This window comes from Pseudophryne corroboree, chromosome 1, assembly GCF_028390025.1.
Source record: "Pseudophryne corroboree isolate aPseCor3 chromosome 1, aPseCor3.hap2, whole genome shotgun sequence".
Classification (NCBI taxonomy): Eukaryota; Metazoa; Chordata; class Amphibia; order Anura; family Myobatrachidae; genus Pseudophryne; species Pseudophryne corroboree.
In genome coordinates this window covers 65,619,780-65,645,047 of record NC_086444.1, presented here as the reverse complement: position 1 = coordinate 65,645,047, position 25,268 = coordinate 65,619,780, and the positions used below count along the sequence as shown (strand labels likewise).

The following is a 25,268-nucleotide window of genomic DNA, read 5'->3' as shown; positions in this document are numbered from 1 at the left end:
AACCAAGAGATTGTGGTTCCGGCTTTTATCTCTTCTGGTTTGTCTTCCAAAGAACAGTCTTTGGATGTGGTACGGGCTCTCCATATCTATGTGGAGAGGACTGCCTCTATCAGGAGGTCAGATACCCTGTTTGTACTGTTTGGTTTCCACAAATGTGGCTGTCCTGTAAATAAGCAGACCTTGGCCAGATGGATTAGAATGTGATTGCACAAGTCTATGCTCAGGCTGGCCCCCATGGCGCGTCCGCTGAACAATTGTGCAAGGCTACGTGGTCCTCAGTGAACACGTTCATTAGGTTCTATGGCTTTGATACTTCCGCCTCCCAGGATGCTTCCTTTGGACGCTGGGTTCTTGTGCCCGCTACGGTGCATCCCTTCCCATGAGGAACTGCTTTAGGACATCCCCGATGTATTCCCTGTGGAATACCAGTGTACCCCGCTGCAGAAAAGGAGATTTATGGTAGACTTACCATAGTTAAATCTCTTTCTGCGAGGTACACTGGATTCCACAGGGCGCCCTGACGCACTTAGCTTCTTTGGGTTTGTATGGCATTGGCATTAGTTGCTGGTCCCTTCTCCTGTCATGAGAATGTGGTTCTATGTGACTAACTGCCATCTCTTTTACCTGCTACTGCAGGCCTGGCCAACCTGTGGCTCTCCAGATGTTGTGAAACTATAAGTCTCAGCATGCCCTGCCACAGTTTTGCTATTAGGGAATGCTAAAACTGTGGCAGGGCATGCTGGGGTGTGTAGTTTCACAACAGCTGAAGAGCCAAATGTTGGCCAGGCCTGTGCTACTGCATTGGACTGGTTAACGAAACTGAGCTCACGTGCCTGGAGGCGGGGTTATAGAGGAGGTGGTGCAGTGCATTCTGGGAACAGTCAAAGCTTTAGCCTGTTGGTGCTTCAGATCAAGATCCAACTTTACCCCCGATGTATTCCCTGTGGAATCCAGTGTACCTCGCAGAAAGAGATTTAACTATGGTAAGTCTATCATAAATCTCCTTTTTTATTATTAATAACAATTACTTATAGTACAATCATATTCTGTTACACTTTATGAATAGATATCAATAGGTGTATCTAACACAGAGTAAAAGGAAGGGAGTCAGTACAGAGTAATACAAGTCACATTATTGTAACCACCAGCTAATAGCCAGTGTAATCGCGGTGTACAGCACGGACAGCAGCTAGACGGGATGAACTGTCATTTTAGACACACGTCTGGGAGCCCCAAGGTTCATTTTGACGGTGAGCTGCTCCACTGTATCATGTCGGTCGGCTCTCACGCACCTACTTAGCCGATGTTCACCTCTTACATCAATGGCACGTGGCGCCCCGCAGTTTCCACGTTGGTTATTCACAATGGTAGCATTTGTCCAATCACGATACAGCTTTGCCACAGCAGCACGGGGACAGCTCACACACTGCGCTGTGTCAGAAATACCACCACCCTTGGCCCGAAAGCCGATAATCATCCCTTTTTAATAATCGACCGTGTAATAACTCCATTGACAAAATTGCCACTTTCTGGAATTGTGGGACTATGATTACGCTGAATTTACATATATGTGATGTAATACTGGTCAAACCTCTCCGTAGCATACTGCCTCCTGCTGGTGAAAATATGTTACAAGCTTCCATTTAGACAAGTGTGCATTTCACTATCCACTGAACAAAGAAACAATGGGGGTAATTCCAAGTTGATCGCAGCAGGATTTTTGTTAGCAATTGGGCAAAACCATGTGCACTGCAGGGGATATAACATGCAGAGAGAGTTAGATTTGGGTGGGGTGTGTTCAATCTGCAATCTAAATTGCAGTGTAAAAATACAGCAGCCAGTATTTACCCTGCACAGAAACAATATAACCCACCCAAATCTAACTCTCTCTGCACATGTTATATCTGCCTCCCCTGCAGTGCACATGGTTTTGCCCAATTGCTAAAAAAAAATCCTGCTGCGATCAACTTGGAATTACCCCCAATATTTTTATCCACAGAAAGAACCTTGAAAGTGATAAAGAGAAATATTTTTTTTTCTCTTAATTTCAAATGATCATTATTTTTATTATTTTTATTACAAACCGGCCATCAGGAGAATACAAAAATTATCACATTGCTTCATCTAAAAATATGATGCATTCGTCACATCCAAACTCCCCCAATTTCTTTTCATTCATTTTCTGCCAGCAAATGAAATCGTAGCCGCGGTCACTGAAAACACGAGACTAATGTGATAACATTGCCGTTCTCGTGCTACGTGTGAGTCAGCATCGCTAATGATTACAGCCAAGGAGTGAGACAATTAGCTGGAACTGTTCCCAGATAATGCGTTCCTCTTGCTCGCCGTGTCACAGAGATGGAGATTAGAACAATTGAAATATCTAATCTATTAAGGGTTCTGTCACTACAACAGGAATGTTAACTCACTCTGTTATGTACTTATTGGCAAGTTCCTCATTATTGATCCATGTAACAGAGCCCTTTGCTGTAGAGCGGGCACGCACTGGAATACATCAGGAAACTTTTTAGGGCATAGAATTGTAACTAACACACAGGGATAATTTTCCGATGAAGGCAGAACTAGTCCTACTTGTACCTTAGCAACAAATCCACAGTGTATTTACGGATTTCTTCGCCAAAATGTAGAATGGGTACAGAATGACGCGCAAAGCTGGGTGTTCTTCATTGCTGCAGATTGACGCAGTGATGCACTTCGTTAAAAAAATGGGGCGAGCGTCGTTTATGGAGTGGAAAAAATATGGCTCCACAGCACATATAATCTTAGACACTATGCACGACCTATTCTTACAGTAAGTGCAGACACTTGATTCTGTCCCTCTTTGCAGCACATGATCCCACTTCTTATCAATACACATTTTGTTTTTCCGGAGAGCGTTGCAATAAAAAATCATCAAGTCCAGTGCAAGATCAGGCCACGAAGAGGGCAAGTTCGTATGCCATGGTAACGGCAACTTGCCCCCTTTGCCCCTAATTGAATTGACCATATAATGTACAAATATGTGTCAACATGATTGTATTACAGGTTGAGTATCCCATATCCAAATATTCCGAAATACGGACTTTTTTGAGTGAGACTGAGATAGTGAAACCTTTGTGCTTTGATGGCTCAGTGTACACAAACTTTGTTTAATACTCAAAGTTATTAAAAATATTGTATTAAATGAACTTCAGACTGTGTGTATAAGGTGTATATGAAACATAAATGAATTCTGTGAATGTACACACACTTTGTTTAATGCACAAAGTTATAAAAAATATTGGCTAAAATGACCTTCAGGCTGTGTGTATAAGGTGTATATGTAACATAAATGCATTCTGTGCTTAGATTTAGGTCCCATCACCATAATATCTCGTTATGGTATGCAATTATTCCAAAATACAGAAAAATCCGATATCCAAAATTCCTCTGGTCCCAAGCATTTTGGATAAGGGATACTCAACCTGTACTTGTGTGCATGACAGATAGTGTTACAGGTTTGTACACAGGATAGTATTACGGGTATGTATACATAATTTCAGGTGTGCATGGCAGTGTTATAGATTTGTATAAAGGATAGTTATACAGATGTGTATGTGATAAAGGGGGAGATTTATCAAAACTTGGAGAGATGTAAAATGGATAGAGATAAAGACAGGCAGAGGCGGTCGCTGGGCGGGGGGGCTAGAACGGCGGCATTTGGCCGCCATTTCGCGGGCGCGGTCCGGCCAACGCACATGCCACACGCAGCTGCTGCGGGCCGGGGAGCGACGATTAGCTCCCAGCCAACACGCTAAAGCTGTGCTGGCCGGGAGCTACTCCTAAAGTGCAAAAGAATTGCCGCTGTGCGATGCTTTTGCACTCCTGCGGGAGGGGGGGTTTGCCGTCACTGACATGCGGGGCGGGATAGCCCTGTGCTGGGCATCACCCTGCATGTCTATGGTCATGATCGTAGCCCTGCAAAATCTTGCACGATCAACTCGGATTCACCCCCAAAGTACTAACCAACCGGTTTGTAACTATCCTGTTAAAGGCTGTGTTTGAAAATTACATATAAGAGCTGATTGGTTGGTACATTATATCAATCCAGTCTTTGATAAATCTCCCCCATAGTGTTACAGGATTCAGGGTAATGTTACAGGTATATTAATGGCATACTGTTACATGTATTTGTATATAGAATTGCATTACAAGTACATGTTATAGGTATGTATGTTAAATAATGGTAAAGGTGCATATATAAGATAATGATACAGGTATGTATACCGCCGCAGGAATACCGGCGAGGTACTGTAGGTGATTCCCCCTCTGTGAGTGTCCACGACACCCACAGAGGGAGAATAGAACCTGTGGCGAGCGAAGATGCTGATATTGATATCCTGACATTCGGCGTCCCGTGTGGCGGTATCACATACCGATCACGCCAATATTCCTATAGTGTTTTGGAGATGTAAAGATATTACACATCTGTTAATTGTCTTTTAGAATGTACATAATATCTTTATCCTTAAATAATTGAGCTACACTGGTTTTACAGACATACTGTACTACTGCAGTTGCAGAAAAAATATCACAGTTCTTTTACAAACCACCTGAATCATTCTCTTTGTGTCTGTTCTGGGTTCTGTCCTTACCTCTCTGCTGTGGTGTGGAACAGTAAGGGGGATATCCAATTATCCCCGGTAAAACATTGGGTCCGAAAAACATCCATTTTTCTGACTTTTTTCGGATTTTTCATCGATTTTTTTTTTTACAGGCTATCCAGATGGATTGCCTGTAAAAAAAAAAAAAAAAAAACTTCTCCCGAAAACACGCAGGTTCGGGGCTAATTAGCTAGCCCCCGGCGGGACAATTAGCCCCGGTAATTTACTGGGGCTAATTGGATATCCCCCAGAGTGTATCTCAGATGAGAAACTGATGAAGATACTTGCAAGTTGCACTACACCCTCACCTCCCTTGGGTTCCACATATGTGTGCAGTGGCAAAGAGAGTTGCGCTCCACAAATTCATACACAGGGAGCTAATAGATCGGGGGCCAGCCTTGTCTCCCGTCCTACCGCAATACCACACACCCAGCAGAATGAATTGACCATTGTCACACTATAGAGTGTACATTCCTCACAATTTTAATTTACAAACACAGTGGTACTGAAAGATTATATCACTGAAACACATCATCTGAGCTCTGGGATCTCCTGAGGATGTTCAGAAATGTAATCGTTTAAAATGACTCGGCACACCCACCTCAGTCAGTGTTCAGTCTCCACCCTTTGAACTTGCTAGATGTGCTCTTACCTCTACAAGCAGACCAAGTGGAGATGAGTTACGCCTTGAAGAGAGATAAAGTGTAGAATTTTTCCAAAGCAAGCAGCATGTAATTGTAATTTCATTGATCTATGTTAGACCCCCCCCCCCTCCCCCACCTGAATCTTGCAATAACTGAGTATTGTCACAAGACGACACGAAGACAAATTATGCACGGTCAGAAATAAGCCTATTCTTTGTTTTCCATTTTTCCATGATTATTTTCATTCGTGGACTGGAAAGTAAAAAAAAAAAATCCGTCTGCCTACTTTGTGCACATGCATCTGATTTTACAGGAAAGAACATAGGGGGTCATTCCGACCCGATTGCTCACTGCAGTTTGTCGCAGCGATCGGGTCGGAACTGCGCATGCGCCGGCGCCACAGTGCGCCGGCGCATGGCAGCTTTCGTTACCTAGCGATCGCCTCTGAGACAGAGGCGGTCGCTAGGCGGGAGGGGGCTGAACGGCGGCGTTAAGCCGCCGTTTAGGGGAAGCGGTCCGGCCAACGCAGGCGTGGATGGACCGATAGGGGGGGTGGGCCGTGGCCGATGAGCAACTCCCGGCCAGCCGCAGGATCTGCGCTGGCCGGGAGTTACACCTCAAATACAAAGGGCTTTTGTATTTGTGCGGGGGGGTCGGCACTGATATGGGGGGCGGACTAGCCCTGTGCTGGGCGTCCCCCCGCATCTGAGTTAACGATCGTTGCTGTGCTAAACTTAGCACAGCTACGATCAACTCAGAATGACCTCCTATATAGATTTCCCAGCTGCCATGGAGGTACGTGCTCTGCTTGCTCTGTCATTCACACTTTATGGTGGTTTCCCAAGGCAACACAGACCAATTTGGGTGATCCTTGAAACACATTTGGCAGACATACAAGTGCACACTTGCATTTATAGACATGCCTTATTTCATCTGCCGTCTACTGTGTCTGAGTGTCTATCAAGAAATATCTGCCAGATTAATGAAGCAATAACAAGCTCTCTTTACCCCATGTGGGATGAAATCACAGAGAGACCAAGGTTCGCTGATACTACAGGAAGTCAGGCACATGATCAGCATTTGTACCTTGGCTGTGATCTTTTCTCCATCTTGTGCAATGATTTACGATTATCACCTTACTATCACATGAAACAAGTCCGCTTATATCCCGAAACATTCGTCTAAGCGCAGTATCTAGAATCGCTGTTCTTTCTGCTCCTAAAGTGACATTGCTTCATACACTACTTACTGGATTATCATTGAGTCCCTTTTCCAATACACCTCCCAGTGATTGCTCCCCCCCCCCCCCCCCCAACTGCTTGTTTGAAAGAACTTAGTAGCAGAGAGTAGACCTCTTATGTAGCTTTTGGGTGGGACAAATCGTCCACTGAAGTTTTTGGAGACTTTTTTGTTGTGTCCCCCCACCACCACCACCACCTCCATAATTAGGCCCGCATTTTGAACCCAGGCCATTGTAATGTAGAGGGCTTCCTGTCACATTATGTCAATAGAAATAAATAAAGATAGGCTCTCACCCAAAAAAGACAATACGCCACCAATCCTTTGTGTAATATATTACAATTTTTTTTTTCTTTATCTAGCCAAGATATAGAGCTGTAAATCCAAATGGCAAATTAAAAAATGACCCACCTACTCAGCCAAATGGCGTGACTTGACTATAGTCTGCAGTCCCCATGACTTCCCCTTACCCATAAGTCAACACCTAGGTATTTTCCCTAAAGTGGTCCCTTGTAATGTGCTGGCAGCAAAGTGGTCCCAGACAGAGCACCCACACAAAAAACTAGCTCAGGTTATGTAATACTGTTGCCATCTGATTATTTGGAAAGGGAACACACTGTCCACATTACTCAGAACACTGCTGCAAATGTGCTTTTTCACCAAATGTGTCTCAGTTAAAGAATACAATGGGACAAGACCTCAGCAAGACTTTGAGGGCAGAAGGCGTTTCTATGCGCTCCAAAGCTTACCATACACAAAATTGACACGTAATAATCACTATCACAGTTATTAAAGCCATGAAAAAATTTGAGCAGTATTTTAGACCAAAATGTAAAAGTTTGTTTAGTGAAAGAGGTCGCTCTCAAGGGCAGTGTTGGAACAGTGAATCACTGGGTTGTATCATAAAACTTATATAGGATCCGGCAATGCTGTTCCGCTGAACTCTCCAAGTCCCCCTGCTGTGCTGTGGAAAACCAGAGAGGGGACATGCAAGGCTCAGAAGAGGAGTCAAAGCAGAACAAGGGGCTTCAAGATGTGCTGCATGAGGGCAGGAGTAGGGGATTTGAGGGGTGTAGGCTCAGCATCTCACAGTATCCACATCTTCTGTAACCACAGTGGTTCCGTAACTCTTCAATCAGTATGAGAAGAAACTTGAACACTGTTCACCTTCTAAAAAATGTTGCACTTTTACTTTGTGGAGGCTGCTTCTGAGAAGAGGCTGCTCTTGAGAAGAGGCTGCTTCTGGGAGTGTGTTGGTAGGAGCAGCTCAAAGCCAGTCACCTTGTGCTCTGCATCGGTTGCACTTTGTGAATTACACCACTATCACTGCATTTTAGAAGTTTTAGTACCAGTAGAGTTGTCTTATCTAGAAAACGGTACTCTGATCTAGAAGACACTGTTATACATTGCATTTGATTTACACAATTTTTCTGGACTGTTTCAGGGTTATCTGTCAGAAGGATTGGTGACTAAGTGGTATCGATCTCCCCGTCTTCTCCTCTCACCTAATAACTATACAAAGGCCATTGACATGTGGGCCGCCGGCTGTATACTAGCAGAGATGTTGACAGGACGGATGCTCTTTGCAGGTGCGTCAATTTATCTATGCTTATTATATTTACCCACTTTGTGACTTGTCTGCTTGGCCTGCTGTGAAGACTATTCTCCTAAGGCTTAAAAGGAGTTAACATGGGAACATGGTGCTGTAGAGAGATTCCTGTTAACCCAAACAGAGCTGACCTAGTCAAAAGATATTTCATAGTCAAAGCAAGTAATTATTCAACCATTGTTCATGAAGGATTGACTTCTAAGGGCACTCTTCCAATGACTCATATTTCATTTCTCCATCTCCTGTGAAGCAACAACAAGCAGCTTATGCCAATAATTAGATAGAAGGTAACAACGTGGTATAAGGAAATCTGTTTTCTGATCAAGATCATACTCTTTTATCTTCAAGTGTAAGAGTCTCCGCATATTTCTCCTAGAGCTGAATTGTCAACTACAATAAGTTTTACACACAGTGCCAAATAGGGGCATACTATACTAGTGTAAATGATCTGAAAATGACCATGTTATGATCCTACCTATCTAGCTATCATTGTATCTCTCTTCTACCGTTGGCAATGAAATTGCTTGAACATTTGGCATACAACAGACTACTGTTTCCTCTGCAATTACTTTATTCTCAACTTGTCATCAACACTACCTCCAAACTCAGCAACATCAATACCATCTCCATTCTCATCAACATCACATTCAGACTCATCAACATCAACCCCACCTCCAAACTCATCCACATCAACTCCATCTTCAGACCCATCAGCATCAACACCACCTCCAAACTCATCAACATCAACCCCACCCTCAGACTCATCAGCATCAACACCACCTCCAAAGTCATCAACATCAACCCCACCTCCAAACTCATCCACATAAACTCCACATTAAGACTAATCAGCAACAACAGCAACTCCAAACTCATCAACCCCACCTTCAGACTCATCAGCATCAACACCACCTTTAATCTCATCAACCCCACCTTTGGACTCGTCAACATCAAAACCACCTTCAGACTCATCAACATCAACAACACCTTCAGACTCATCAATATCACCTGGAGACTTATCATAATCAACACCACAAACAAACTCTTCAACATCACCACCACCTTCAGATTCATCAACATAAACGCAATTTCCAGATTTAACAGCACTTAGATATAAATCCCTCTATTACATTGAAATCCTCTCTTTAATAACACCAACATGACTACTTGCAGATTAACCCCATCACTAATATTGCCCCATCAGACTCACTCCCAACTTCTCATTTTCAGACTTTCCCTAAGACACATTTCCAGTCTCCTAGGAGATGCTTATTCCCTCTGTCTGCAAATTTTTAGCAAACTTATCTTTCCCTTCTTTTATACTACTCTCCCTAGTACGAGCAGCAGAACACAGTACCACTGTGCAATAGTTATGTTTGTTTGTATGTCCATATATCGCTGAGAAGTCTCCCAAATTGTATAGCGCCACTGGAAATATCTGCCACATTCTAAATACTAATTCATGACTTCTGCCGTCACTCCAGTAGAAAGTAGGACAATGTGTGTTTTGCAAGGAATCCCCTTCTCTAAATTACTTTAGACATTGGAAGTCACCGTAAACTTCCATGACCTATTGAAAAACACTTGGCATATGGACATCTGCCTTGATATAGTCAAAGAGCTCCCTCTTTGAAATTTAGTAGAATTTACCAATGGGGTGTTATTGTACATATATAAGTGAAGAGAGACACAGTACCAGACAATCAACTCCTAACTGCCATGTTACAGGATAGGTTTGAAAAATGACAGGAGCTCTCTAAGGCTTAGTAAATAGACCCCAAAGTACCAACCAATCGCTTCTAACCAGGGGTGTATCTAGGGGTCTGAGCGCCTGACTGTCCCTACGGGCCTAATGCCCGATCCCTGGTGGTCCAGGGAGGAGGGGTTGGTAACAGGCGCCCTCACCGAGGGCCTACCTGTCCGTTGGGAGAGGCACCAGGGAGGAGCTTCGTTAGCTCAGATTCTGTCTTCTAGCTCAGATTCTGTCTTCTGCCGCTGGCCCATCCTGACCAGCGGCGCCGCTTCTTCTTTTCTTCATCAAGATGCCGGCGACTATCTTCTTCTTCCTCGCGGCCTCTGGAGCTCTTCGCCACTCTTCCGCGCGGCCTCCTTTATTCTCCTGGTCCCGGGACCATCTGACGTCACTCGCCAGAGGCGAGGCCTATGACGCAGCGAGCACTGATTGGCTCCCCGCGGCCACCCATGATTGGCCGGCTCGCTGCAAGCCATGATTGAAATGCAGCGGGCAGCGCTTCCAATTGGCTGCCGAATCGGTGCCAAGTTTTAAGCGATGCTACCGTGGCGCTGTCCATCGCCGCTTCTGCGCCTATGTACGCCGCCGTACTTTGGCAGGTGCTGGGGACAAACACACCGCCCCAGCGCCAGCCACCGCCGCACCTTACAGGGGACGCAGATCCCCTGCACTCTGCCGCTGCAGCCTCTATGTGCCCTGCAATATAGGGCACATCTCCACACATTCAACCGCAGAGCAGTGCCCTAATACGGCAGCGGCGCTGTCACATGAAAGACGGTGTCGGGCCAGGATGGCACCGCCGGGCGGCGCCCCCTCCTCAATTTGAATTTTATTTATTATCATTAGGTATTCACAAGTGAACAAACAATGAAATTTCCGAATGAACAAGCAGATATCACAAGAATACAAATACCAATAAGACACCGTAAAATATTTTAAAAACCGTAAGAACACAAGTGGACACGTAAACAGGTACTACACTCCTATCTACCCTCTAAACCATTTAGCATACTAATTGCTTTAGGAAAGAAACTATGGGAGTCATTCCGAGTTGTTCGCTCGTTGCCGATTTTCGCTATACTGCGATTAGTCGCTTACTGCGCATGCGCAAGGTTCGCAGAGCGCATGCGCTTAGTTATTTTACACAAAAGTTAGGTATTTTACTCACGGCATAACAAAGCTTTTTCATCGCTGTGCTGATCGTAGTGTGATTGACAGGAAGTGGGTGTTTCTGGGCGGAAACTGGCCGTTTTATGGGAGTGTGCGGAAAAACGCAGGCATTCGAGTTGCAAAACGCAGGAGTAGCTGGAGAAATGGGGGAGTGGCTGGGCGAACGCTGGGTGTGTTTGTGACGTCAAACCAGGAACGAAAAGGACTGAGCTGGTCGCAATGGCTGAGTAAGTCTGGAGCTACTCAGAAACTGCTAAGAAATTTCTATTCGCAATTCTGCTAATCTTTGGTCGTACTTCTGCTAAGCTAAGATACAGTCCCAGAGGGCGGCGGCCTAGCGTGTGCAATGCTGCTAAAAGCAGCTAGCGAGCGAACAACTCGGAATGAGGGCCTATGTTTCAATCTACTAGTCTTACACAGCAAAGACCTATAACGTAAGTTAGAAGGAAGCAGGATAAATACCCCGTAATTGGGATGACTTTCATCACTCAGTATACTCCTGGCCTTAAGAAGCCTCTTTTCATAAATGGTCTGGATATTTGGCAATGATAAACCGACTATTCTTCCGGCAGTTTTAACAATTCTATCAAGCGATTTACGCTCACCTACATTACAATTTCCATACCAGACGGAAATACCGTATGTAAGCACACTCTCAATAGTGCAAGAATAAAAATTAACTTAAATTGGCTCAGATATTCCAGCTGAACGCAGTTTCCTTAGAAAGTATAACCATTGTTGAGCTTTCTTTATGACACTGTCAATATGACAGTACCATGACAAATCATTAGATATGATCATACCCAAAAATTTAAAAGATGTGACTGTTTCGACCTCTTGCTTGTCCAGAACTAAAGGACTATAAGTGTGCCGATGGGTTGTCCTAAAGTCCAAGATCATCTCTTTTGTCTTTTTAACGTTAAGAATTAGATGATTATCCTGACTCCATTTCTCAAGCTTACTTACTTCGAGTATGAACTCTGAGTCGTTGTTACCACAAATGAGACCTACGATAGCAATATCATCTGCAAATTTAAGTATGTGCACCTTGTCTGATTTAGAAACACAATCGTAGGTGAACAAGGAATAAAGTAACGGACTCAGCACACATCCCTGTGGCACACCTGTACTAATTGTTACCTCGTTTGTGATTTTGTTGTTGATCTTGACTGCCTGAGGCCTATTGGTTAACAAGTCAAAGATCCATCTGCAAACAAAACTGTCCACACCTAAGTGGGTCAATTTGTTACTTAAAGAAGTGGGAACAACGGTGTTAAAAGCCGAACTATAGTCAACGAATAAAATTCTTACTGAGGAGTCCCTTTTTTCCAGATGAGTAAGCGCATGGTGAAATAGTGTAAGGGCTGCATCGTCAGTAGATCTATTTGCCCTGTATGCAAATTAGAATTGATCAAGAGTGGCCGGTATAAAGCCTTTTAAATGTCTAATAATCAGTTTTTCAAATTACTTCATAATTAATGACGTGAGGGCAATTGGTCGGAAGTCATTTGGCTCATTGGTATTAGTTTTACAGTTTTTTGGAATAGGAGTAATTACTGTTGATTTAAATTTTTTAGGAACAATACACTGTGCTAGGGAAAGATTCAAAATTATAGTAAAAATACCAACAAGCCCCCCAGGTGTGTGCCATCCTGGCCAATGCGTAGATTCGCCCCTGCTCCTAACTGTCATTTTTTTCAAGCACAGCCTACTCCAAGCTTTGATTTCCTGACAGCGCTAAACACAATGACACCAAGCTTTTGACATTAATAATCCAATCATGGACTTGCTTCTCCCCTGCACTGCTAAATTATTAATATAAGCCAATGTCTATCCTTTAACCTTCAGATCTGTTCTTGGCTTGAGGAGAGGTCTGGCCCTTTGTACTCTTGAATTATAATGAAATTCCTCTTTGCCTGCACTATTTCCAACTTCTTTGATGAAGATTCTGTCCCTGTAGACTTAAGCAACTTTTGCAGATTTTTATTTTATTTCAGCAAATCGTTAAATAAGCGTAACGTGGTTGTTCTATGCTTTCTTAATTGTTGTGCTGGATAATGAAGTCCCGCGTGGCTCATTACAGGCTGGAGAAAAAGATGAAGGTGGATATATTTTCTGCTTTTAATTGAGCTTCCCAATTCGCACTTCTTCCTAAGGTTACCACGCAGCCGAGCTAGCGTCTGTCTATAACGCTATACCGATGAGTTTTTATATGTGCTATAGAGTTAAATGCATTTATATGTGTGTGTTTTATCCACAGTATTGTCTGTTGTTTTATTGGGTGACTTTAGTTGGTTTGTTTCTGCAGATGTAGCTGTACTTACTGGGAGGGGTCTGGGACTGAGGGTCGACAGCAAAAAGGTCGACACACCTTAGGTCGCCGCCAATTGGTCGACACACCTTAGGTCGACGTGTACAAAAGGTCGACAGGAACAAGGTCGACATGGAAAAAGGTTGACATGAGTTTTTTATGTTTTTTTGGTGTCGTTTTCTTCGTAGAGTGACCGGGAACCCCAATTAGTGCACCGCGTCCCCTCGCACGGTGCCTGCGCTCCGCTACCGCTTCGCTCGGCACACTTTACCATTCCAATCGTAGTCCACGTGGATCGTTAAGTATGAAAAAATTAAAAAAAAGAAAAAAATCGTGAAAAAGTCATGTCGACTTTTTTCCATGTCGACCTTGTTCCTGTCAACCTTTTGTACATGTCGACCTAAGGTGTGTTGACCAATTGGCGTCGACCTACGGTGTGTCGACCTTTTTGCTGTCGACCTGGAGTCCGGATACCACTGGGATTATAGCCCAGCCGCTGCATACAGTGTTAGTACACAGAGCCAGAATTAGGATTTAGAGGCTAATTCAGGTTGGATAACAAATCGTGATCCAACCGGAAATATTACTATCGCCCCACGGGCGCATGCACCCGCACTTTCTGCGGGGAGGAGGGTGCAGAAAATGTGATCGCCCCTGCCTGTCAATCAAGCAGATTCAGTCAGGGGGGGGGGGGGGGGAGGGGTGGCAACGCTTCGTTTCCAGGGCAGAGACAGAGTGTTGCGCGGGCAGTGCAGTGCGAACGGGGGCGTGTCGGAGGCATGATCACGATGGCTGCGTGGCATCAAAGGCAGCCGCTGCTATCAAGAACATGGCAGCGGGCCTCCGCAGGGCTCAGCTAAGCTGCGCCGGCAGGAGCCATCCTCAGTTTCTGCTAACAAGCAGAAATTGCGATGCGTTCGCAATTTCTGCTTGTTGAACGAGGGGGGAGGCGCCATTCAGCATGCTAGACAAGCAATGGGCAGCCCCCAGCATGCGATACAAAGGATTGCAAATTCTGCTAATTAGCAGAATTTGCAAAGCAGAATTTGCAATCCTTACTAAACTAGGCCCTTAAGCTGAAAGAGCTTCACAGAAAACATCATGTTAAAGCACATGCGTTGCCTTCTCAAAGTGGGCTTCATCTACATAGCGCTGTATGGTTGAGAGGCTTTCTCTCTGCAAACATGTGGCTGCTATTCCGAGCAGTGTCGGGGTTCTGGCGTCGGCATTTTGACTGCCGGGATCCCGATCGTCGGGATACTGGCCGGATCCCGGAGTTTTTATGCTGGTTACGTTCCCCCACTAGAGGGCAACGATCGCTTTATGCTCTTATACAATGTGATATGAGGGAGACCAAATTGGGAAAAGATACAAGGTAATTGTTTTGCTTTTTGTTTGAAACTTTTTGTTGCATTGTTATCTTGTCCCTCAGCAGCTTGATAACATATTCCCCACTCATCAGTCTCTTGTTGCCCTTTTATTCATACTTTTATTCTGCTTGCCTTCTTATTCATACTTTTATTCTGCTTGCCCTCTTATTCATACTTTTGTACCATTTTTCCTTGTTGTCGTTGTTCACTCAATAAAAAAAAATGTTTATTTAAAGAAATTATAGATATCAGCCGATTCAGTGAAAAATCAAGGATTCCCTTTTGCACCTGACTAAGGGGATAGTTCTTAAAATTCTTTTTGCAGCAAAAAGTATAATTCTGTATTGGGACTTTCTGTGGAGATAACTTATAAGTACCGTAAGTCCTTTTCACCACAATTTGTTCATTTGCCAACATCACGCAATCTTTAGATAGTAAGCTCTTGTTTCCTCTACATAATTGTGTGAATCAAACATTAAATAACTCAAAGATAACACAAAATATTCATGATTTTGGTTTTTTTTTTTTAAACCGAGCGCTTGTGTGTGTTGCTACCTGGTGTTGTATGGAAAATGCTTAAAGTAATATAGATAAAAATAAAAATAAAAAACAGCTTTAAAAAAATTAATTAAAAAAATGAAAAATAAAATTAGAATAGAAATAAACTTAAAAAAAATACAAATACAAATAAAAAACAATTGGGGAAGGGGAGGGAGGAGGGGTACTGATCTCAGAAAATTGATCTGAGACTACTTTGCAGGTATTTCGGTTCCAAATGGAAATTTTCGTGGAGGGAGAAATAAAAATTTAGGGGCAGATTTCTTAAAACATGGAGAGAGATAATGTGGACGGAGATAAAGTGCCAACCAATCAGCTCCTAACTCTCATTTTTCAAACACAACCTGTAATATGGCAGTTAGGAGCTGATTGGTTGGTACTTTATCTCTCTCCAAGCTGCCACTTTCAAGGACCATCTATACCTTTCGGGACTGTTTTGAGACTCGGGAGAGTGAGAGGACATCAAGCCTTGGGGGAGATGCACTAAGAAGCGAAAAGAGTGGAGAAGTGAGCCAGTGGTGAAGTTGCCCATGGTAACCAATCAGCATTGAAGTAACATTTATAATTTGCATACTATAAAATTATACAGAGCAGCTGATTGGTTGCCATGGGCAACTTCTCCAAATGAAGAGAAGCAATAGGACACGAGGACATGCACTGAGACTGGAGGGGGGGAGGTTCAGGGGAAATTTGAGGAAAAATTACTTCACAGAAAAAGTAGTGGACAAGTGGAATAGCCTCCCATCAGAGGTTGTAGAGGCTAAGACAGTAGAGCAATTTAAACATTCATGGGATAGACATAAGGATATCCTTACAAAGAAATAAGGATCAAATAAGGTTTGAGATAAAAATATGGTTAAAAAAAAAAAAAGGGCAGACGAGATGGGCCAAGTGGTTCTTATCTGCCGTCAAATTCTGTTTCTATGTTTCAAATTCTATGTTTCTCCACTCTTTTCACTGCTTAGTACATCTCCTTCATTATTAGGTATCTGAATGTTTTTATTACATTGATTGAGATGCTCCTAGAAAAGCAGTTTACGGTAAAAGGGTCCCTTGAAAGTCATGAAACGCGTCGCACTGACAGTATGGGACTATTGCAGATTACTTTCACCTCCTGAGTACCTTTCACTGAATGAATGTAGGTACAGATAACTTAAGTACTGCTGGTGGTGTATATGTTGTGCTTTCATGAATTATGTTTTGTCATCTATACGTTTCAAATACACTGAATGTCCTTCAGTAGCCAAAGTGGCTGCTATTGGTTGATGTTTGCCTTTTTTATTTTTCATTTAGGCAATCATGAACTGGAGCAGATGCAGCTAATCTTAGACACAATCCCCGTGATTCACAAGGAAGACAAGGAAGAACTGCTCAAAGTGATGCCCTCATTTGTCAACTCCGACTGGGTGGTAAAGAGGCCTCTGAGGAAACTGCTTACTGAGATGAACCTGGAAGGTGAGTTTATTTTGTTCACAATGGTTTTGCTGTAGGACAAAGTGCTTGTGCCTGAATTTAATCTACCATGTTCTTCCCTATTGCAAAAAGCAAAATTGGACAAAATAATTTAGTACAAACCCAACTTAAATACGTTTAACCACACTCACATGTATGGGAGGCCAAACCTACTTTTTCATAGACCACACCCCTTTTGGGTATGAGAATCAGGACTATTAAGAGATCACCACCTTCTGCCTCTGACTGTGACCAGTTTTGGATGATCGGTGGCAACCAAAGCATAGAGACATGCCAAGTAACCCAACTCATGAGGAAGACATTGCATGCTTTAGGGTTTCTCTTTTATGAGACAATTAGCACAGGTAATTTAGCTATTATCAGCCATGCATTTTGCATTAATTAATGGGAGATAATGAAGTCCAAATGTGGGAAATCAAGAACCAGACAAACGGGATGGGTTATGTGATGGGTCATATGTGCGGGGTCTGGGACTGAGGGTCGACAGCACAAAGGTCGACACACCTTAGGTCGACGCCAATTGGTCGACACACCTTAGGTCGACATGGACAAAAGTTCGACATGGACAAAAGGTCGACAGGAACAAGGTCGACATGGAAAAGGGTCGACATAAGTTTTTTATGTTTTTTTGGTGTCGTTTTCTTCGTAGAGTGACCGGGAACCCCAATTAGTGCACCGCGTGTATGAAAAGGTTCAAAAAAAAGAAAAAAAATCGCGAAAAACTCATGTCGACCTTTTTTCATGTCGACCTTGTTCCTGTCGACCTTTTGTCCATGTCGACCTAAGGCGTGTCGACCAATTGGTGTCGACCTAAGGTGTGTCGACCTTTGTGCTGTCGACCTGGAGTCCGGATACCATATGTGCGTGACTGAGTATGAAAGGGAGTATAGATAGGGATTCAGTATGGATGACCGGCGGACGGGATGCCGGCTGTCAATATTCCGACAGCAGAATGCTGGCAGTAGGGCGAGCGCTAGGAGTCCCCTTGCAGGCTCGGTGGCTCACTGCGATCGCCGCAGGTTCTATTCCCACTTTATGAGTGTCATGGACACCAACGAGTGGGAATAGCCCTGATGCGCCGGGATTCCGGCTGGCGGCGTTGTTGGCTATCGGGATTTCCGCGTCGGTATCCTGATAGCCGGAATCCCGACAGCTGGCAAATTAAACAAATTCCATAGGAGAGCCACAGATTGCTCAGAAAGAGGATTTTCCATCTTCAAATGTTTGTTGTCTATACAATGAGTACTTACCTTACTATTCACTTGACCATTGTGACACATCCCATGGAACGTATTCAAAAAAGATCTAACTTTTCGTAATAGAAAAATAAATTCTTCAAAGCCCTTTCTTAATGCACTCATTTATGTGAATATGTATTATATTTAAAAAAAAATTAATTGTGGCATATATTTGTCTCGTCACACTGGCAGTCGACCCTTCAGATGGAAAACAAGAGAGAAAAATATTCAAAGAAAGGAATGAAAAGTTTACCAGTCCTTACTCAGTTATCAGAAGACAAAGTGTTTACAATAAATATATTGACATATTTAAATATTACCAAGTAAAACTGCTAATGTGCAGGATACGTAATGTCCCATTCATCATTATCACACATACCGCACAGATCATAAATATCTCAGACATGAAACTTCAAGTTTCTCTTCAATTAATTAGAAACCAGTGACATCATGAGACATGATACCCCTGGTAGGTCACATCTCAGTTGTGTCCTTGAAATGACTGCCTACACGGTGTGTAGGAGACTGGCACTATTTAAGGTGCAAAACACCTGCAAATTTGAAGGGGTTACATACACCTGAGATACAAAGATATTAAAGTGGATTTGTCACCTTCTTTGACAGTGGTAGCATATGTTGTACACTCTCTATGCAGTCCATTGTCTAAGAACCAGTGACATCACTTAGGCACTGATTAATATTCATGAGGTCTGAATAATATTCATGAAGCCTGGCTTCTATACATGATGTCTGACTAATATTTATGAGGCCTGACTAATATTCATGGGGTCTGATAAATATTCATGAGGCCTGACTTAAAGGCTCAGTTATTGTTGCTAGTGAATTGACAAACTTATTACTAATATTCAGGCCACAAATTTCAGAAATGCTTTTAGTCAGACAAGGATGTTGGACACATTTTATACTATGCTATGACGACCGTATGTTATATCTGGACAGACTCTCGTTTTCTTTCTGCTGAAGCCATCCAGCAAAATGCTGACTGTTTAATCCTTGTTTTCTTTCCAATCTTTAGCTATTGATTTTTTGGAAAAGATTTTGACCTTTAACCCCATGGACCGATTAACAGCTGAAGATGCTCTGCAGCATTCCTACATGTCCCCATATTCCTGCCCAGAAGACGAGCCAATATCTCTGCATCCTTTCCGCATTGAGGATGAAATTGATGACATCCTGCTGATGGAGGCCAGCCAGAGCCAGCTGTCTAACTGGGACAGGTGGGACATCCTTCCAGTATCCTTCCAAATAATATGTACATATGGCCTTTTATAGCATTTCTGCATTTCATTACCAGCTGTAACCTAGCCGGCTGGATTTTATCCAAGAATCAGCTATTAATTCAGTTGACCCTTTAAGTGCGGAAAAGAGACAACATTCTAAACCTGGTCACTCTTTATACAGGATGGTTATATAAAATGCCCGAAGCCAGAGTCATGGACCATGGTAGATATTCCACCTTGCTACCACGGAAGGTGTCTGTATTGGGCAAACTAAGGTCCTTAGTCACCATGTTTTAGGGTCGCTGTACAATGCCGGGAGTTCCCTGCAAACGACTAATGATGTTTATATGAGTGGATCTACCAAAGATTAATATAACAAAGAACAACCTCAAGTCCTACTCTACATAGGGGGAAACGTATCAAACCATGGAGAGAGATAAGTGGAGAGAGATAAAGTAGCTTTATTTCTTTAGTGCCTGTCCTTTTTCAAACACAGGGGCAGATGTACTAAGAGAGAGAGAGAGAGAGAGAGATAAAACTACCAACCAATCAGCTCCTAACTGTCATTTTTCAAACTCTAACATGGCAGTTAGGAGGTGATTCGCTGGTACTTTATCTCTCTCCAAGTTTTGATGCCTCTCCCGCATAGTCAGTTTATAACATGACATAAAGGTTATCACTGTTATAGAACAATCAAGCACAAATAGCATGCTTCTTTGTACAACTCATAATCTATTTAGTGGAAGTATATTCAGTTATATGCAGGGGTTTCAGATTCTGTACGTTATATAAACCAGAAATGGGGATCTGAGGGAGGGGCGGTGCGTAGAAGTTGAAATCTTCAAAGAACTGAATTGCTTTGCATGACAACTGAACATATTACATAATGTAACTAGAAATGTTTCCAACTTGGTCATAGTAAATGTATCTCCTATTTACCATGCCCTTTACCATTCTACAGGCAGCTATGACAGAGTATAACATTTATAAATAATGTAGTGTTCATGCTAGGCTGTTTTAGCAGGGCCCGATTTTTTAAGGGCAAAATCCGCCCTGCCCTTTCTGCGACGCCGCCCTGCTAGGAGAGCCGCCCGCTTCCTGCCCTCCCAGCATGTAAAGATGCTGTGTGCATGCGCGCGGCATCCATTCACCTCCTCCGTAGGTGCTGGGCACACCCCCAACAGTGACGCCGCCCACGCCCCGTTTTAACGTCTGTGGGCTGAACCGCCCACTTTTGTTACGTGAAACGACCACGCCCCTATTTTGTGTGGCCACGCCCCTTCTTCGGCGAGCGCGGCGTGCCCCTCTCAGTCCGGCGCCCTGCCCTGCCCAAATGCTAGAGTGAACACTATAATGTACTATAAATTATACATATATAGCAACGAGTGATATGTGTGCAGATGGCCTATCGCACACCTTATATACCGACCAAGCCAGCGCACGACACTTCAGGCTGGCGACGTCAAATGTGGATGGTGGTCATTATAATGTGACCGTATACTGTATATATATATATATATATATATATATATATACAGTATGTGTATAAATAATAAAATAAAGATTCCTCTCCATGGAACGGTCAACACTACCAGTTACTTTATTTAAGTTTATTTTAAATTTCTTTATTATTTATTAGTCTATCAAAAATAACTTCTTTTTTTTTTTTTGGTCCTGGCTTGTTCCACAGTCTTTTTTTTTTACACCTTTTTGTAAATGTTCCATATCTGTTTTCTTACTTATTGCTATTTAATCTAGTAGTTTCACATGAACTACTACCATTATTTTCATCACTGAGACACTTTTTTGCCTTATTATATGAATTAATAGTATTTTTTTGGTTTACAGGTATCAAGTGAGTTTTTCTTCTGACCAGGACTGGAGACAAGATCAAAACCTTGGTATGAGTGATGTCCAACGTGATCCTCGTGCTGGATCAGGATCACAGGCTGAAGAAGCTCAGGTGGACCCACGAAAATACTCTCAAAGTAGCTCAGAAAGATTCCTAGAACAGTCCCATTCATCTATGGACCGTGTTTCTGAAGGAGATTGCGGAAGGTCTTGTGAATATAAAGTGGGATCTCCTTCCTACTTGGATAAATTACTGTGGAGAGACAACAAACCACACCACTACTCAGAACCTAAACTCATTTTAGATCTTTCCAACTGGAAAAAAACAATTCCACCTACAGGAGACATGGCCATGGAAGAAGAGCCCTCCAATCTCTTTCTGGAGATCGCTCAGTGGGTCAAGAGCACTGAGGCGGGTCTTGCGTGCCCAACAAGTCCTGTGCCTGAGGCACAAGAGCCCCATCAAATGTGTCCTCCTCATCAGGAGGCACCCAGTGATATCACCAAGGATGCTGAATCTTCTTTCAATTTGGATGTTTTTATCACCAGAGCACTAAAATTGTGTACGAGCCAGGAAGACTTGCCAGACAACAAGCTCAATGACATCAATGGGGCTTGTATTCCAGAGCACCCAAATGACATTCCACAGAAGGAAGTATTTCATAAGGACAGGTGGTAGTATTTTCACAAAGCATTTATAATGATACACAAGCGATATGACAAAAGGAATATTTTGCTGAGCACATTTTTTTTTTAAACAGACATTGGAATTTTTAAATGCAATGTACTAAGATAACTCTTAATATCTCAGAGAACATTCGAGATCAAGGTCCTAAAAAATCTTTTCTGTACTGGTAGATGTAATTTCATTACATTGTAAACTTAATGCCTTTTATTTAAAGGTTAGCACAGATCAATGCTCAATATTTGATGCCTTACAATACTTGATGAAAGGAGTGTGAAAAGTATACCATACCATTTATCCATTTTATAAATTATCAAAGCTACCACTACCACATGATTCCTGAATATAAAAGAATTGCAAAATGTGAAAGATTATATTAGATTTATTAAATAGTATGCATAAAAAAGACCCAAAAAGTTTTAGAAAAACTTAAATTGTAGCTTAAAAAAAAAGTTCTTTCTCATTTAAATTCAGTGTAGTGCTATTTAGTTTTTTTGGTTTCTTAAAAAAAAAATTCAGTATAAATTTATTTTTGCATCCGTTTTGAACATTTGAACAAAACATACGGTACATGAAATAATAATAATACTTTTAAAAATACAAGCAATTATATTACGTGAAGTACCAATTTGACTTTATATTTTGAACATGACATATATTGTAATACACAGTTATTGATACATATTTATTATATTCACATTTATCATATGTTAGAGACTAGTATATATCCTCCAGAGTGGAAATAATATAATTACAGCATTATAAATTGAACAGATTTTGGAACAATGAAAATTTGTGTGTAAAATATGAACAGAGGGCACACTTTGCAAACAAATAATATATATCTGTTTATATAACTTAATTTCTTTAATTACTTAGAGATTAACATTAATATATGAATGTAGAATATTTAACTTTGAAATATTTTTTAAATTGTAAATCATTGAATGTTTTATCCTTAAATGTCACCAAAAAGACAAATCAAGGATTTTATGGTTAGGAATTGTCAATGAGGTCTCTATAAAAAATTAGCAATAGGTGTTATACTGTATACATTATTTACAGTCTTTTTTTAAGTATTTATGCTACCATTTGATTTCTTTGAAATTTTTAAATAACCATAACAAACAGGGACAAACACATTTGATGTTTTGTAACTTCTATTAGCACCCTTTAACAAATATATGAATAAAACTTAAAAAAATTAAATACATTAATTGTGAATTCTTAAATATGTTTCAAATCAGCATACTGAAAATATTTTATTTGCAGTAAAGATCTTATTAGTTTAAAAAATGTGGTACTGGCAATATTTGTACTGCACATAAATGGAGTGATACATATGGCTTCTTCATCTGTACGGAAAATGTAAGTGTTTATCTCAGAACAAATAACAGTTTTTAACAAAAAATATTCAGTTGCGTAGGCATAACCAAAAAAATAGTGGAATTTTAAGGAATAATTCCACCTAAAATGTACTCATTTTTGTTTTAAGCTAACATCCTTATTTTCCCTAATTACAAGGAATACTGGGATCCTGTGTAGGGGAACACATCATTTCTGGATAAATGATGAGATAGTTTAGAATTCAGGAACTGACAGTGTGCAGGTTTTAGGAACTGACCCAGTGCAGCTTTCAGCTTTCAGGAACTGACCCAGTGCAGCTTTCAGGAACTGACAGTGTGCAGGTTTCAAGAACTGACAAAGTGCAGGTTTCAGGAACTGACAGAGTGCAGGTTTCTCAGTTTGCAGGTTTCAGGAACTGACCGAGTGCAGGTTTCAGAAACTGACCGAGTGCAGGTTTTAGGAACTGACCGAGTGCAGGTTTCAGGAACTGACTGAGTGCAGGTTTCAGGAACTGATTGAGTGTAGGTTTCTCAGATTGCAGGTTTCAGGAACTGACTGAGTGCAGATTTCAGGAGCTGACAAAGTTGTGATGTCTAGTATGGATCCCAAGAGTTGTGGGTTTAAGTAAAAGTTACATTTGAGGTTGAATATCTAGGTACCAATGAACTATGTGATGCTGGCTGCTTCTAAAACAGACAACAATTTTCCCCACATGTCGTGAGGCCAAAACAATATCTAGTTTCTATTGACATCTGATCAAGATTAATTAAATGTTAAAAGGAATTGTCAGCTAGTGTCTGGCAGCACTCTACGTGCCCCAATGAAAGCAGCCATTTGTCCCAAGTGCCCAGTGGCCAGTCCTGTCCAATTTCATTGCCTGTGTGTGGCCAAAAATAGACATAAGTCTGACCAGTAGGTTTTTTTTCTAATGGTACAAAGGTACCAACACTGTTTTTTTGTATCATTTTGTAATTCTTATAACTAGTTCCAGTACCAGTTGTCTTATGCCAATTATCTAGGCTTTTTTGGCAAATGTATTATTATTATTTTTTAATACATTTAGATAAGTAGAAGCCTTTTTATTTTGCGACCATATAGCTGATCATCTCCATAATTAATTATGGTTTAATAAAGTCTACAATAGCATGGTCCACCGAATGTTACTCATTGTCAGAAGACCGGACTATAAAAGCCAAGGTTACCTTGTATGGATGTTGAACCTGAAGAATGTGAAAGCATTATGTATTTGTATAGAGTATTCTTGCTGTTGGTATAATTTTGTTCAGTGGTTTAATTCTGTGTCTTATTTCACAATATCAGCTCTGAAACGTGCTACTGGTATATCTCTCTTTAGAGGTATACACTTATATAACTAACATAAATTGACCTATTAAAATAACAACTTCAGTCCAATATTTGGAGTTTCTCATTATTTGATTGAATATTTTTTGTCGCATGGACAGAACAGACTGTGTATAGAAATTGTGTGTAATTATATTGCTTCTTTTGACTTGTAGATTTTTAGTGGTGGAGCAAACACCATAAGTTCTTCCAGGTGCAATATCCATTATTTTTGTATGGGTTCAATATGTTTTATCGACATTCATCTTGCCGACATGAGAACGTTGATATGGTCCTAAGGTCAGTATTCAACATGTCGACACTTATTAAGGGGGGATGTACTAAGCAGTGATAAAAGTGGAGAAGTTGCCCATGGAAACCAATCAGCATTGCTGTAACATTTATCATTTGCATACTATAAAAGTATACAGAGCAGCTGATTGGTTGCCATGGGCAACTGCTGCACTAGCTCACTTCTCCACTTTTATCACTGCTTAGTACATGTCCCCTAAACCTCGTCATGGTCAGAATGTCATCAAAACTGTGGGCCCAGGTGGTGTCTTCCAGGTCTGGTGGTGTCAGGGGATGCACCTGTAAGCTAATTGCTATGTCTAACGTTCCCCCAGCAGCTTATACCTCCACCTCCCACTGCAGCCTAACCCTAATGTCAGCATTCTGCAGAATGTCAACTTTTCATATGTCGAGATAACTGTCGAAATTCTGGTGTCAACATTACGACTGTAGCTGCAGCTAAAGAAAATAAAATGGTGAGGGCTGTTAATAAATAGGAGTGCGAGG

General features: G+C 41.8%; 1 protein-coding gene across 3 annotated transcripts in view; it reads left to right on the top strand.

Annotated features, from left to right (window-relative positions):
- MAPK4 (mitogen-activated protein kinase 4) overlaps positions 1 to 24,542 on the top strand; it is a 219,579-nt gene extending 195,037 nt beyond the window's left edge. For all 3 annotated transcript variants that reach the window (XM_063960226.1, XM_063960209.1, XM_063960218.1), the window contains 4 exons: positions 7,971 to 8,115; positions 16,588 to 16,749; positions 19,042 to 19,243; positions 21,095 to 24,542. In XM_063960226.1, the coding sequence (XP_063816296.1) occupies positions 8,058 to 8,115; positions 16,588 to 16,749; positions 19,042 to 19,243; positions 21,095 to 21,776 (1,104 nt within the window). In that variant the 5' untranslated portion in view covers positions 7,971 to 8,057 and the 3' untranslated portion in view covers positions 21,777 to 24,542. The remainder of the gene's footprint in view (positions 1 to 7,970; positions 8,116 to 16,587; positions 16,750 to 19,041; positions 19,244 to 21,094) is intronic.
- The last annotated feature ends 726 nt before the right edge of the window (positions 24,543 to 25,268 follow it).